Below are 15,914 nucleotides of genomic sequence, written 5' to 3' on the forward strand. Positions count from 1 at the left end.
AATCCATAACCTGAAGACTGCAGCCAACCCATGGAACTGACAACATGGAACAAGCCTACTTTTCTAAGGCAGACAGACAGGATGGGCTTGAACAGAGTTTTTCCATCTCTAACTTCAATGATTCCTATATAGTCCAATTTAGATCAAGTGAACTGAGTTTTAAAATCCAGGGTCTTCATTTATGGGGTAGTTCTGCTTTTTCCTACTTGTCATTACAACTAACTCATGCAAGCAGAAATTAACTCTATGATTGAATCTTTTGTTATTTAGTTTCATACCAAATCCAGGTTTTTTAGACTCCAGATAAATTAATAACAATGTATATATACACCCCTAACGCAGAAGTTAACTTTTGGATTCATAAAGGAAGAAAACCACAAATAAACCATCATCCCAACTCTGTCTCCAGAGTCCAGTTCATTTCAAACCTGAACAAGCCCATTGCTTCTCCTGAATGTACCCATTTTCTTAAGTAGAGAACTGTCAAGGATAAGTTAGAAAATACAGAAAATAAAATAAAGATAGTTCTGGGGGGGCGAGGGGGGGGCAAAATGTAAGATTTTAACAGACAATATTTAGAGTTTATTGAAAGTAATAATCAATCCAATTAATTCAATACAATAATCAGCCTGTTCTAGATTATTTTTTTCTGGGAAAACTGATTTCATTACCAGTTTTAATAACTATGGATCCTTTATTTCAAGTCCTTATGAAACTGCCAATCAAGCCTGCATGTGATGGTTCAGCCACACATTCTAGTATTAGAAATGGAAACAATATCAATAATTCCTTACTTCAAAGTCAGTTTGAGTTGGACTGTCTAAAGAACCAAGGGGCATTAGGGTCATAAATCCAAATTTGCAATCCCAAATTGCAATGGGATTGGCGTATTTAACTTTCCCAACTAGACAAACACCAGAATAAAATGAGGTGTTAATTTAAACCTATCTAGTTAGACCACTATAATCCGCCCTGGCCCCCCAAATGGGGCCATTCTTATTCCAGAATAAGAGTGCCCCTTTTTGATGTAGTTTGTCACTTTGGAAGGTGTTTAAGATAAAGCAAAAAAACCCCACTCTGATTCTGAAAATAGAGTGTCCACACAGGGAGCTATCAGTATAACTGCTATTATAATTATACTGATATAACTGGTACACTTTTCCCATGTAGACAAATCCATAGGCTATCCCCAGGTCTTCTTTCCCCCTATATACACACACGTCTACTGTCTGTCACCACCCCCAAGTATCAGACTTAGTGATTTAAAGCTGCTTTTTTCACTTCTCCAAGTGCATTTCTAATCCAAAATATCTAGTGCCACTCACTTTAGCTAAAATATTAGACACTCTGTAGTATTCTACCTCTTAATGTTAGTGATTCTATCCATTTCTCCATGTCAGAGATGCTGACAATTCCATGTGATGTCAGGTGTTCTTTAAGCCAGTTGTTTCCCAAACAGTGGGTCCCAATCCACCAGTGGGCTGTAGGAAGGTTCTAGATGGGTCGCCACATGCAAGACCAGATTAATTCATCACTAGGCCCTGGTAAACATACACTCCTCCCTGCATGATACAGAAGGAAGGCCCCAGGAAGTGGGGGAGGATTGAAGAGCAAGCCATCCTTGCACTCACTCCACAGCACCAGCTCCTGTCCCACAGGGCTGCGCCTGGCTTCCCATTCTGGGCATTGCAATCCCATGCACCAGGTTGCAACACCACAAGCTCAAATTTGGCCTGGTCGCCCGTCCATCTTTGGCCAAACCTAAGTGGCACTTGTGCGCAAGGTTGCAACACTCGTAGTGGGAGCCAGGACTCAGCCCCATGGGACAGGAGCCACTACTGTAGAGTGAATGAGGGAGGGGCTTGCTCTCCAACACTCCTGGGTCTTCCCCTCAACCCCAGTCCAGGATTAGGATTATGGTGCTGGAGAGAAGGATGTATATATGTAACGGTGGGTCGCACAGAAAGAGAATGCAGTTGGTGTGTCGCCTTAGTAAAAAGTTTGGGAACCAGCTTTAAACAATCTCTGGGCAGTAAGCTGACTTACACTTTCACACACTCAGGCCATTATCTCTGTGCTGCACATAGACAGAGGTTGCTATCGGAAGCTGTCACGGACCTAGAAGATAGGTCCGTGACAGCCCCTTCTGTGTGGCAGAATCTTAAGGGTAGGTCACGTGGCCTAATGTCTCCGAGACTGAGCCACTGGGCTCCAACACTCCTGCTTCACACAATGCTCTCTCCACAGTGAGTCCAACTGAGCTAAAGTTTTTTACACTCTTCAGGGACTGATGCACCTCAGCAAGTATTCGCAATGATGCCAGGCAGCCTCTTCCAAACAGGATAGGGGTTATCAGTCATCTGGAACACAGGATTGGAAAGTCCTTAGGTTAGCAGAGAGAGGCGAAATTTAAGCCTTACCCATCCCAGCCATGCCAGCTCAATCAGCCAGCCATGCTGCTGGGGAATCTATTCCTCCTCGTCCCTCTGTCTCTTTGTCAGTCCAAGGTGAGATCCCTGCGTCTCTCCAAAAGACAGCCCCTGCCACCTGGCACCTTTCTCCTTTGTTCTCATATTGTGCCTGCTGGAGTTTTCCTATGCTATTGGTATCAATTGTGTAGTCTTTGGAGCTCTCATTGTCGCTCCAGATCCTCCAGTGATAGTCGATTTCAACCTGTTCTTTAATGACCCATTCATTCCACCCAACATGCTCACCTCCTGTCTTCTGAGCTGCCCTTTTGCACCAACTGGGTAGCAATGCAAAGCACAGAGGGAAACTGAGGCATGCATAGACATCATAAAAATATCACAGAAAACTCCTACTTTGTCACTGAACCCTGAGCTCTGCTCATCTATGGAAGAGAATTTGCAAGGTCTCTGCATTCCCAACCATCACTAGCATTCCAAATTTTTCCTTGAGAGCTATCATAGATCTTATTAGTGAAACTCCAGTCCCTTTCCATATTATCAGCAGGGGCTGCAGAGGTGGTTGGCCCAGGGCCTAGCTTTCTCCACTTTCTGTAACTTTTGGGCAGCCCATCCAACAGTAAACAGCTCTAAGTAAGTAGGGGAGATCAATTCAGGTCCTGAGGAAAAGTGGGGACACGTCACTGGAGGGAGCATGGAATCTGGTCCAAGCATCTTTCTCTCAGTCTCTATGGATGGGCGATTAGGGATGGGAAGGGAGACTTCCATTCAGGATGAGAGAGTCACTAAGTGAATTCTCCTTTCCCAGGCTCAACTGTGGACTATGCGGTCCTTTGCAAAACTGATTATGATGTGCAAGATGCACATGTCCCCTCCTCCTATGCTGTGTATGCGGTGCCCTCTCCGACCATTCTTGGTCTGTTCAAGGGATCACGTATTTCCTTCTTTCTGTCATTCTCCGTCAGTGAAATTGTTGGTGTCACTAGGCATAGCTACCAGGTAACTCGGGAGAGTGGAAGGCCAAAAGTGCCGATGAAGCTCTTCTGCTGTGGGCCTATCTGAACCACAGTGACTCCATCTTGTGAACTCTCACCTACTTTTATGCTAACTGCTTACATGCTGAAGCAGAAATGTAAGGGTCAGCTTTTCTAGCAGGCAGCTGCTGTAAACAGGCCTTGCAAGGCCAAAAGATAAGCAGACGAATGGGAACTTTTCTAATTGTAACTGCTACAGAAGGGAGGGGTGGGAGGGGTAAGAGGGAGTAACAGAACAAAGGCTTACACAGAAACTGCTTGGAATATAAAAGGGAAAATTTTATTTATATGTGCGGCACTTGATTTGAGACATGCTGGTCTCCTAGTGCCATTTCAGAGCTCTGAAATAAACTTGGCTTGCTTTCTCCCCTCAGTGTCTTTATTAGTGCCAAGCACACCGGGCAACAAACCCTGTTTGCCATCTCGGGGCCCAGTTCTGGGCAGGCAACAAAATGAAGGTTATTAAAAAAGAAAATAAATGGCAAGAGTTTGAATTTGGGGTGTTGGTTGATAATTTTCAGTGCAATGAAGTGTACATTTGAAAAGTGATACGAAACTTGGGCAGTAAGGCTGTAATTTCTGTGTAGTCACATTATTGAGCTGTGGCACTGGGCATATGCTCTGTGCAACGTAGACATAAGATTTGATATTTCTTTTGGGAGGCTGTTTGCCAATGTTTTAGTAGAGTTGGGCAAACTTTTTTCAATTCATTTTATTTTTGTTGAAAAAATGCGTTTTGCGGGCCCTGACACCATTTGTCAAATTCAACTCGGCTAATGGTTGCAGTTGAAACAGGGGCGGCTCTAGGCACCAGCAAAGCAAGCACGTGCTTGGGGCAGCCCATTTGCAGGGGCGGCAGGGATCCAGCATGGAAGCTGAGAACCAACAGGGGGCCCTGAGAGCTGTAGTTTCTTGGTTAGCGCCCTGCCTATACAGCCAGCCCTGGAGCAGGGAGTAGGGACCTACATTTCCCAGCATTCCCTTGGCCACTACCAACAGGAAAGAGGGGGAGGGAGTGAGGTAGCAGAGACCTCATGCTGCAGTGAATGGAGAGCTGCACTGTGAAGGTAGGGATACTATATTTTAACATTCAAAAAATAGGACACTCCATGGGGAGGGAGGGTAGCCCCACCCTGCCCCCATCCACTCCCTCCGACTGCCCCCCCACAGAAACCCCAACCCATCCAACCCCTCCTGTCCCCTGATCACCCCCTCCCGGGACCCCTGCCCCTAACTGCCCCCCAGGATCCCACCCCCTATCTAAACTTCCCTTCTCCTTGTCCCCAACTGCCCCCTCCTGAGACCCCCCCCCAACTTCCCCTCTAGGACTCCACCCTTTACCTGTCCCCTGACAAACCCCCGGGACTCCCATGCCTATCCAACCGCTAGCTGTCCCCTGACTGCCCCCCCCAACCTCTGACCCATCTAACCCCCCTTCTCCCTGCCCCTGACTGCCCCCCCCAAACCTCCACCCCATCCAACCCCCCAGCCCCCTTACTGTGCCACTCAGACCAGCGTGTCTGGCTCCACGCAGCGCCAGACACACTGCTGCATACATGCTGCCATGCTCCCCCGCAGAGCCACAGCCTCCCCCCACCCCCAGCACCTGCCTTCCAGATTTGAACACCTCAAAATTCAGGAGTGCTCAAGCTCAGTTTGGGCAGCTGCTACTTCATTTCTCCCAAATCAAATATACTGATCCACTGTAACTTGCTGTAGAAAAAGTAGGATAAAATTGAGCAAGAAATGCTTCCCAGTGGTTATTAGGACTGGAATTGCTATTTTCAACTGCCATTGCCTTTTTTGTTTGTTTGTTTGTTTGTTTGTTTGTTTGTTTGTTTAAAAGGAAGACAGTGATATTGCATCGGCAAATTCCCCATAGAAAGAAAGAGAGGAACAAAAGAATAATAAAGGCACCTCAACTTTTCTTCATTTATGTAGGTAGGGTTACCATTCGTCCGGATTTACCCGGACATGTCCTCCTTTTTGTGCTAAAAATAGCGTCCGGGGGGAATTTGTAAAGCACTCACAATGTCCGGGATTTCCCCCCTCCCCCGGCAGAGCAGAGTGAGCGGCTGGGAGGGCTGCAGGAAAGTCCCGGGCTGGACTCCGGAGCAGCTGTAGAGGAGCCGGATCCGCCCTGCATTCTGAGCAAGTGTATCAGCACAAAGTGCAGCCCTCCCCTTTTGCAACTGGGAGTGGTTTCTGCCATGCAGCGTAGCAAAACGGGAGCGAGAGCACTTTGTGCTGATACAAGGGCAGCTCTCCCCTGCAGCCCGCTCCGGCAGCACTGTGCAGGGCCAGGGACCGGGTTTTGTTGTGCTGGGGAGCTTAGCCACGTGTCCGGCTCGCACAGAGCCCAACACCCTGTTCTGAGCAGCAGGGTAAGGGGGCCAGGGGGCAGGAGAAGGGGCAGGGAGGTTCTGGAGGGGGCAGTCAAGAAACGGGGGGGGGGCTTTTGGGGGGGAGTGGAGAAAGTTTTGGGCAGTCAGGGTACAGGTAGGGGGTAGGGTCCTGGGGGGCAGTTGGGGGGGGTCTTAGGAGGGGGCAGTTAGGGGACAAGGAACAGGGAGTCTTAGGTAGGGGGTGGGGTTCTGGAGGGCAGTTAGGAGCAGGGGTCCCAGGAGGGGGCAGTCAGGGGACAAGGAACAGGGAGTCTTAGGTAGGGGGTGCGGTTCTGGAGGGCAGTTAGGAGCAGGGGTCCCAGGAGGGGGCAGTCAGGGGACAAGGAGCGGGGGGGGTGGGGGACTGGGAGTTCTGGGGGGGAGCTGTCAGGGGGCAGGAGTGGGGAGAGGGATCGGAGCAGTCAGGGGACAAGGAGCAGAGGGGTTTAGATGGGTTGGGAGTTCTGGGGGCGGCTGTCAGGGGGCAGGAGTGCGGAGAGGGATCGGAGCAGTCAGGGGACAGGGAGCAGAGGGGTTTAGATGGGTTGGGAGTTCTGGGGGGGGCTGTCAGGGGGTGGGGAGTGGTTGGATGGGGCGTGGGAGTCCCAGGGGTCTGTCTGGGGGTGGGGGTGTGGATAAGGGTTGGGGCAGTCAGGGGACAAGAGGCAGGGAGGCTTAGATAGGGAGTGGAGTCCTGGGGGGCAGTTAGGGGCAGGGGTCCCAGGAGGGGGCAGTCAGGGGACAAGGAACGGGGGGAGGGTTGGGGGTTCTGGGGGGGCGGGAAGTGGGAGGGGCAGGGGCGGGGCTAGGGCGGGGCTCCTCCCGTCCTCTTTTTTGCTTGCTGAAATATGGTAACCCTATATGTAGGACAGTCTTATAATATGCATCCAGATATCCTCCAGTCACACAAGCTGAAAATTGTTCCACTTTACTGCAGTTCTGTAACCATATGGGAACCAATCCTGTCTGTGTTCTGTGCACATCTAAAATTCCTGCTGAATGACCTGCCGTGGGAGGGAGTTACCAGTGACCCAGGGCTGCGGCGGAAGGAGGGTGCAGGTGGGGGGGGGAGAGAGCCCAGGGCTGAGGTGGCAGGAGGTTTGTGTGTGGGGCAATGATGGGGGGGAATGAGGGAGCCTAGAGCTGGGGCAGCAGGGGGGTCCGGTGAGGAGCCCAGGGCTGGGACGGGGGGACAGCCAAAATCTTTTTTGCTTGGGGCGGCAAAAAACCTAGAGCCGGCCCTGAGTTGAAAAATACATTTTTGAAAGAATCAGAATGTTTCATTTTGATTTTTTTATTCAAAATGATGTTTTGATACCAAATTTGGCCAATTAAAAAAACCAAACAAACCCAAACACACACAAATTGGAAAGACACCTGAATCAAAATGGAAAACTTAAGAAAAAAGTTGTTAAAAAAAAACCATTTTTTTTAAGTTTATTTGAAATATTTTGGTCGATTCAAAATGAAACATTTTTGAGTTCTTTATTTGACACATTTTTTTCTTTTTTAGTTTTCAATTCATCACCCACACCGAAAAATCCATTATTCACTCAGCTCTGTGCCTTAGCTGTACATTTCCCTGGTGGGTTTTTTTTTTTTGGTTACAGAGCATATACTTACATAGTTCACTCTGATTTTAGAGATATGGCGCTAACCCTATATGTAAAATGAGGAATGCGGCACAAAGTGATAACATCTTTAGAACAGGAATGAATATACATGTGCCTCCTGCAGAAGAGATACTTTAAGTAACTTACAATATATTTGTTTGGATTTAAAGTGAATATGGACTCACAAAAAAAAGGGAAGGAGGAGGATCCGGGGAACTACAGGCCAGTCAGCCTCACCTCAGTCCCTAGAAAAATCATGGAGCAGGTCCTCAAGGAATCAATTATGAAACACTTAGAGGAGAGGAAAGTGATCAGGAACAGTCAGCATGGATTCACCAAGGGGAAGTCGTGCCTGACTAACCTAATTGCCTTCTATGATAAGATAACTGGCTCTGTGGATGAAGGGAAAGCAGTGGATGTGTTATTCCTTGACTTTAGTAAAGCTTTTGATACGGTCTCCCACAGTATTCTTGCCGCCAAGTTAAAGAAGTATGGGCTGGATGAATGGACTGTAAGGTGGATAGAAAACTGGCTAGATCGTTGGGCTCAACGGGTAGTGATCAATGGCTCCATGTCTAGTTGGCAGCCAGTTTCAAGCGGAGTGCCCCAAGGGTCGGTCCTGGGGCCGGTTTTGTTTAATATCTTTATTAATGATCAGGAGGATGGTGTGGACTGCACTCTCAGCAAGTTTGCAGATGACACTAAACTAGGAGGTGTGGTAGATACACTAGAGGGTAGGGATTGGATACAGAGGGACCTAGACAAATTAGAGGATTGGGCCAAAAAAAACCTGATGAGGTTCAACAAGGATAAGTGCAGAGTCCTGCACTTAGGACGGAAGAATCCCATGCACTGCTACAGACTAGGGACTGAATGGCTGGGCAGCAGTTCTGCAGAAAAGGACCTAGGGGTCACAGTGGACGAGAAGCTGGATATGAGTCAACAATGTGCTCTTGTTGCCAAGAAGGCTAACGGCATTTTAGGCTGTATAAGTAGGGGCATTGCCAGCAGATCGAGGAACGTGATCGTTCCCCTTTATTTGACATTGGTGAGGCCTCATCTGGAATACTGTGTCCAGTTTTGGGCCCCACACTACAAGAAGGATGTGGAAAAATTGGAAAGAGTCCAGCAGAGGGCAACAAAAATGATTAGGGGTCTGGAGCACATGACTTATGAGGAGAGGGTGAGGGAACTGGGATTATTTAGTCTGCAGAAGAGAAGAATGAGGGGGGATTTGATAGCAGCCTTCAACTACCTGAAGGGGGGTTCCAAAGAGGATGGAGCTCGGCTGTTCTCAGTGGTGGCAGATGACAGAACAAGGAGCAATGGTCTCAAGTTGCAGTGGGAGAGATCCAGGTTGGATATTCGGAAACACTATTTCACTAGGAGGGTGGTGAAGCACTGGAATGCGTTACCTAGGGAGGTGGTGGAGTCTCCTTCCTTGGAGGTTTTTAAGGCCCGGCTTGACAAAGCCCTGGCTGGGATGATTTAGTTGGGAATTGGTCCTGCTTTGAGCAGGGGGTTGGACTAGATGACCTCTTGAGGTCCCTTCCAACCCTGATATTCTATGATTCTACGATTCATACAACAGGCTAATCAGTGTGTGTTGTTTATGTGTGAGCGGTTTTGTGAGTCTTTTCCAAAAGGGATTTTAGATTGTGGAGTAGAGTCCTAATAGTTAGCACACCCTGATTCCAGTCTCTTGCATCCCAGCAGGAAGGGCCTTCCATCCAGTTTCTAATCCTTATTTGTGGCTTATCCTAACCTAAGGGTTTTCAATGTCCTTACTCTCCTTACTAGAGGGTTATGCCCTTCTGCAATGAGAGTAGTTAGTAGCTGAGCCGGAGCCCTCCTGCTCCACCAGGCTTTGACCCAGGGCCTTACGAGAGACCACAAAGTCGAGCATTCTGGAGTACCCTGGAGCTATTGCCCTCCTAGGTCACTTCCTACCCTCCGTTTCCCCGCAAAGTCTCCAAGTCCAATATAAGACCTGGCCTACGCTACAGGGTTAGGTCGATGTAAGCTGCCTGGTGTTGACCTAGGTGTGAAAGTGTCTTCACCTAAATCTGGCTCCCGCTGATATAAGTGCCTCTCTAGGCCCACTTTAGTAACATCACTTCCCCGAGTGGCGTTGAGACATGGTCGATGTAATTGAGGTTGACACAGTGTCAGTTTAGACACTGCTTTGCTCGTGTCGACTGTTACTGGCTTTCAGGAGCTGTCCCACAATGCCCCACCCTGACAACCAATACAAGCGATCCAATGAGGACGTGTACCGCTGACAAGTGATTTAACAACTGCGGTGGCTGTGTGCCGGCGTATGTTAGGTTGATGTAATTTTGAAGGGTAAACATGGCCCTAGATAGCAAAGAAAAGGAAAGACAACTAAACCTTCAGCCCCAGCCAGGCTCAGCAGGCAGACGACTTCCTCACAGTGAGGCTTCTTCGGCACCCATGTTCAGGACCCCTCAGGATAGGTCTGTCTTCCACCCCAGCCTTCCCCATCTGGGCTGAGTGGCACTGGCTCCATTCTAAACTTCCTCTCCAATTGGAGCATGCTCTGCATAGGGTTGCCAGGTGTCTGGTGACCTAGCAGTGTCCAGTCAGATGTACAGTTACCAGAGGTGGGGGGAGGCACTGGGTCATCAACCTGTGCCAGCCCCTGCTCAATGGGACCACCTCCTACCTGCCGGCAGCCAGGCTCCATGTCAGGCTGCAGCTCCTGTTCCTGTCCCGGAGCAGAGGGAGCCCAGCTGAGTGGGTGGGAGGTGGAGAGGATTGAGGGAGGAGGAAGAGGAAAGGGGGACAGCAGTGAGCGATGGGGGAGGGGAAAGAGGAGCGAGTGCAGGCAGGGCCTCAGGGAAAGATGCGGAGCAGGGGCAGGGCCTTGGGAAGAGGTGGGAGAGGGGGCAGAGCCTCAGGGGAAAAGGCAGGGTGGGGGGGTCCAGTTTTCAGAAAGTAGCAAGTTGGCAACCCTGTGCAGGCCTGGAGGGGCAGGGTTACCTGGGCCTAGTATTATCCTGTTACCCCTTCAGGCCCAGTGTGAGGTTTGTACACCCCACCACAGGTTGTCTTTATATTTTAAGATAAAAGACTATCATTCATTCCAGGTCAGAGTGAAGGCTGTTGGGTTGTGATGAAATCTGCAATTCGGTGCACTGGTAAGAACAATAGAAATTGGAAATGGCCACTGATTTGGGGTGCCTGGATTTTTTGAGTTGTCAGCTCAGGATGCATTGGACCTGATTTCAGATGTGCTGAAATCACCTACCACTACAATGGAAGCCAATGGGAGTTCAACCCCTCTGAAAATCCAGTTCAAATTATGTGCCAAAACACTGATGCCCCCAAAATCAGTGGCCAGTTTGGAAAATATGTCTGAAGGTGTTTGACTTTATTTGTCCTGACTGCCAGATGTTCTGAGCATGCACTGCTCCCATTAGCTTCTCTGGGAGCTATGCCTGCTCATCACCTCTGTCTCCCTCTTGGCATCACCTGGGACCTTTGCTTTGAACACTGACAAAAGTTAGCCACATCGAGAGCTATATTCTCCATCAAGTTTCAATTATTTTCCATCAGTTTCAATGACAGACATATAGTCCAGCATTAAAATAGCAATTTCTTCAAGGGCACCAGACAAGGAAACAATAATTAGACATGGGCACTTGATTGTTCTTTCAGAGAGTGCCTGAAAGATTCTTGTTTTTTTCCCCTCAATAAAATATCTGCATATTTTTTTTAGTTTGGTTTTGTTTGCTACATCTCTTGGATGTCCTAAACCTAGCAGTTCTCCTGTTTTCCATTTGCTTTTTAAAAAGGATTGGATTTTCTAATGTAAAAGGAAATAACATAACTTTCAGGCCTTTCTTATTCATCATCAAGAAGCCAGTATAAAATGGTCACAAAAGCAATTTCTTTTCTTTTGTAGATCACCTTTGAAAATTAGTGGTGCATTATCTCGCTGGTTTGTCTAAACAAGGTTTCAGAAGCTGTCAGGATTAGGGTGAAAACATCAGGATTTGGCCAAAGGTATGTGTTTGATTAATCTCTAATCACAGCTCTACGACACTGTTTAATTATACTAATAAATAAAATGCTGATGGGAAGGAGAAAGTGCTCTCACTAGGGACAGAAAGGTCTTCTTTTCTGAATGAAATCTGAAGGGTCTTTTCTCGCCTGGATGTCCTTTTTAAGCTATTATGAAGTGATGGGTATGTTAGACAGAGATTTATCATTTAAAAAAACCCAGGAAATATGGAAGCAAAACTATTCCTAAAAATGCTGAATGTTGAGGATCCCCCTCTTCATGTAGCTGGACCCTTGATTAAAATTAGCCAAAACACTGAGAGCCCCAACATTGCAAGGAGAAACAGGTGTTACAACAAAACCAGTGTGTGTGGAAATGTTTGTGGAATACCATTGTGGGATGTAGTGTAGTAGTAGCTGTGTCAGTCCCAGGATATTAGAGAGACAAGGTGGGGGTGTGTGTGATATCTTTTATTGGACCAACTTCTGTTGGTGAGAGAGAGACAAGTTTTCTCCATGTGGTTCAAAAGCTCGTTTTTCTCACTAACAGAAGTTGGTCCAATAAAAGATATTACCTCCCCAACCTTGTCAGTGACATTCACGTCCTGTAAGACCTGATGTTCCTGTATAGGGCAAATGCATCTATGACAATACTTAAATGCTGCTGTTGATTATTAATTATTATTAATTATTCATCATTATTATTATTAATATTACCCTAGCATAGATTTAACTGTCGTTGCAGAATTGGAGGGTGCTCCATGGCTTATCTGGCCATGCCGAAGATTGGTTAGACTTTTAAACAAAGAATAAAACCTGCACTCAGTGATTTCCATGACTGCAGGAATGGTTAAATCTCACACATTTCAGGCTGTCTCTCCCATCACCTCCCTCCTTTTCCTCTGTCTCCATGTTAATTTTCACCCTTCCATTCATAAAACCCCCAACACACACACACGCACGAGGGTGACCAGATGTCCCGATTTTATAGGGCTAGTCCCGATTTTTGGGTCTTTTTCTTATATAGGCTCCTATTACCCCCCACCCCCCGTCCCAATTTTTCACACTTTCTGTCTGGTCACCTTAACACGCACGCGCACACACACACACACACACTCTGAGAGAAAACCTTCTGAATCACCTCTGCTCCTTCTTCCCCACTTCTTCCCTGTGTCTGAGCCCCCCCCCCCCCCCCCCCACCTGTGGAGGTTTGCTCCCCCACCAGATGCCTGCTGGATCTGAGCAAAGAGCAAGGTGTTGTGCCTTCTTGGTTGTTAATATGCTAGTGAGAGGCACAAGAACTGTGTTACCAAGTGAGCAAATTCTGCAGGGCTGTGAGATCTGAGGCTATACAGAGTGAGTGTACAATAAAAGTGGCAGTTCTGGAACTCACAGACACGTGGTGGGTGAGGAGAGGCCACTTATGCAGGGGAATTACTTGCCTGCCCACCTCCAGCACTTTCACTGAGTTCTCTCTCAATCAACTGTCTCAGGAGCTGGTGTCAGCAGAGCCTGGGGCTGCCTCAGGGTCTGGTTCCAGCCACTGCAGAAAGTCCTCCCTGGGCTGGGCAAGTAGGGGGTTTAATGAAGGTCTCTACCCAGCACAGACCCCGCTGGGGAGCAGCAGCTGCTCAGTCCTGGCTCCAGATCACCATGGAGGGAGCTGGAGGAATGATCCAGGATACTCAATCCTTGACTCCTGATCAGAGGAAAAAAGCAAGGGAAAAAAGAGAGAGCGAGAGAAATATCCCTTCTCCTTCGAGTAACCGTGCACACGCACACTCCACTTTAGGTGCGCGTGCACCCAATGCACTAGAATCTGAGACTTTTGCCAGCAGTAACACTAAGCAATACCTGCATTCCTCATCCCTTGTGCCCAGCTGGGGCATAAAAGGCACACATCCACCACCTCCATCTCAGTTTCTTCTCACCGCACTTGGAGAGAGTTGGAGCTCCCTATAGTTTTGCTAATGGTTAGCCAGGCTTTCAATATTAATCCTGTAAATAGTTCTATAGTGGTGTTAGTTTAATTAGTTCTCATCATTAGTATAGTTTTGCTACAGACTTTAATGTAAGTCCTGTGGATTTATTATGAAACATTTTTCAGGTTTTAAACACATGCAGGACTCTGTTCCCTGTCATGAACAGGCACACGAGCTGTTTGATCTACCTAGGGGAAGGGCATGTGAGGGATTTGCACTTCCTTCCCATTAGAACAAAAAATCACAGGGACTACCATTAAAAAGTCTACTTAACAAAGGAGGCCATGCATCCTTCGTGTCCCGTGTTGGAACCGGATCGGAGTATGCTGAATCCATGAGTAGTGGGCCCCCCGCTTGCCCAATCTCTAAATGCAAGCCGCGTGAAAAACAGCATTCCTCCTCCTCTAAGCACTCTAATTAATTTAATTAATTAAAACACTATCAGAAATAAATCAGAAGTCAAAACTAATTAAGATGAAGAAGGTTGGTGGACAGCAGCAGCAGAGTATATGCCTGGAAGAGAGGATGTTCTAGGCTTCTTGAGAAGTAATAATCAGATCCCATCGCAGCATGGGAAACTTATCTCAGCCTCTTGCTTTGCTCCATTCCAGGAAATAATTTCGTTGTCTGCTTTAATAAAGCAGTTGTGTGCCCTCATGAGAGGACCACTCCAGCCTTGCCTGGCTGTCTGAGATCCGTGGCAAATGGCAGTGGTTTTATTCCTTTTGCCAAGCCTTCGTTGGCACAAGGCTCTCTCACGTGTGGATTCTCTGATGCCGAATAAAGGCTGAGTTGTCACTGAAACTTTTCCCACACTTGGGGCACTTATACGGTTTCTCTCCTGTGTGGATTCGCTGATGTTTAATAAAGGTTGATCGATCTGTGAAGCTTTTCCCACAGTCACAGCATTTATAGGGCCGCTCTCCCGTATGGATTCTTTGGTGGATAATGAGGTCTGAGCTCCGACCAAAGCTTTTCCTGCAGTCGGGGCATTTGTAGGGCTTCTCTCCTGTGTGGATTCTCCAGTGTTTAGTGAGAGTTGAACTGTCACAGAAGCTTTTCCCGCATTTGGGGCATTTATAGGGCTTCTGTCCCATGTGGGTTCTCTGGTGTTTAATAAGGTGCGAGCTGTCACTGAAGCTTTTCCCACAGTCAATGCAATTGTAGGGTTTCTCGCCGGTGTGGATTCTCTGGTGTTGCATAAGGTGCGAACTCTGAATGAAGCTTTTCCCACAGTTTCTCTCCTGTGTGGAGTTTCCAATGTTTAGTAAAGGATGAGCTCGACCTGTAGGTTTTTCCACAGATGTGGCATGTGTGAGATTTTGCTCCCATACTGATTCTCTGCTGAACTGTGGTATCAATGAATTCCGTGAAATCTCCCCCAACAGGAGTGGATTTACCTTTCATTTTCCTTGGCTGGTTTCTCTGCTGTCTCTCTGGCCTGCTCTGACTCTCACAGGTGTCTCCCCTCCCAGATCTCTGGGAAATGTTCTCCTTGGATAGTCCCAAAACTGTCCCATATGGTTCCACCTGTTCAGGACCTTCCTGCTGAGGATTCTCCTCCTCGTTTTCACTCACCGTCCCATCACCTGCTGGGACAGAGAGAGAATCCAGACAGGAGTCAGTCCCTGTGCTAGGGGACAGGGAACCTCAGAAAGGGGGTGTCATAATTATAAAGGGAAGGGTAACAGCCCTCCTGTGTACAGTACTGTAAAATCCCTCCTGGTCAGAGACTCCAAAATCCTTTTACCTATAAAGGGTTAAGAAGCTCAGTTAACCTGGCTGACACCTGACCCAAAGGACCAATAAGGGGACAAGATACTTTCAAATCTTGGTGGGGGGAAGGCTTTTGTTTGTGCTCTTTGTTTTGGGGGTTGTTCGCTCTTGGGACTGAGAGGGACCAGACATCAAACCAGGCTCTCCAAATCTTTCTGAACAAGTCTCTCATATTTCAAACTTGTAAGTAAACAGCCAGGCAAGGCGTGTTAGTTTTTATCTTTGTTTTCTCAACTTGTAAATATACCTTTTGCTAGAGTGTTTGTCTCTGTTTGCTGTAACTTTGAACCTAAGGCTAGAGGGGATTCCTCTGGGCTCTTTAAGTTTGATTACCCTGTAAAGTTAGTTTCCATCCTGATTTTACAGAGATGATTTTTACCTTTTTCTTTAATTAAAAGCCTTCTTTTTAAGAACCTGATTGATTTTTCCTTGTTTTTAAGATCCAAGGGGGTTGGATCTTGATCCACCAGGAGTTGGGTGGAGAAAGGAGGGGGATGGTTAATTTCTCCTTGTTTTAAGATCCAAGGGGTTTGGATCTGTATTCACCAGGGAATTGGTGAAGTGTCTCTCAAGGCTACCCAGGGAAGGGAATTAGCATTTTGGGAGTGGTGGCAGTGGACCAGATCTAAGCTGGTAGTTAAGCTTAGAAGTTTTCATGCAGGCCCCCACATTT

General features: G+C 47.5%; 1 protein-coding gene across 1 annotated transcript in view; it reads right to left on the reverse strand.

Moving 5' to 3' along the window:
• The window catches only part of LOC112060783 (zinc finger protein 271-like), a 37,193-nt gene that overhangs the window by 15,339 nt on the left and 5,940 nt on the right, over nucleotides 1-15,914 (reverse strand). Inside the window, 2 exon segments of the mRNA XM_065562975.1 lie at nucleotides 14,225-14,701; nucleotides 14,703-15,057. Of these exon segments, the coding sequence (XP_065419047.1) occupies nucleotides 14,225-14,701; nucleotides 14,703-15,057 (832 nt within the window).

The sequence above is a fragment of the Chrysemys picta genome, chromosome 12, assembly GCF_011386835.1.
Source record: "Chrysemys picta bellii isolate R12L10 chromosome 12, ASM1138683v2, whole genome shotgun sequence".
Taxonomy (NCBI): Eukaryota; Metazoa; Chordata; order Testudines; family Emydidae; genus Chrysemys; species Chrysemys picta.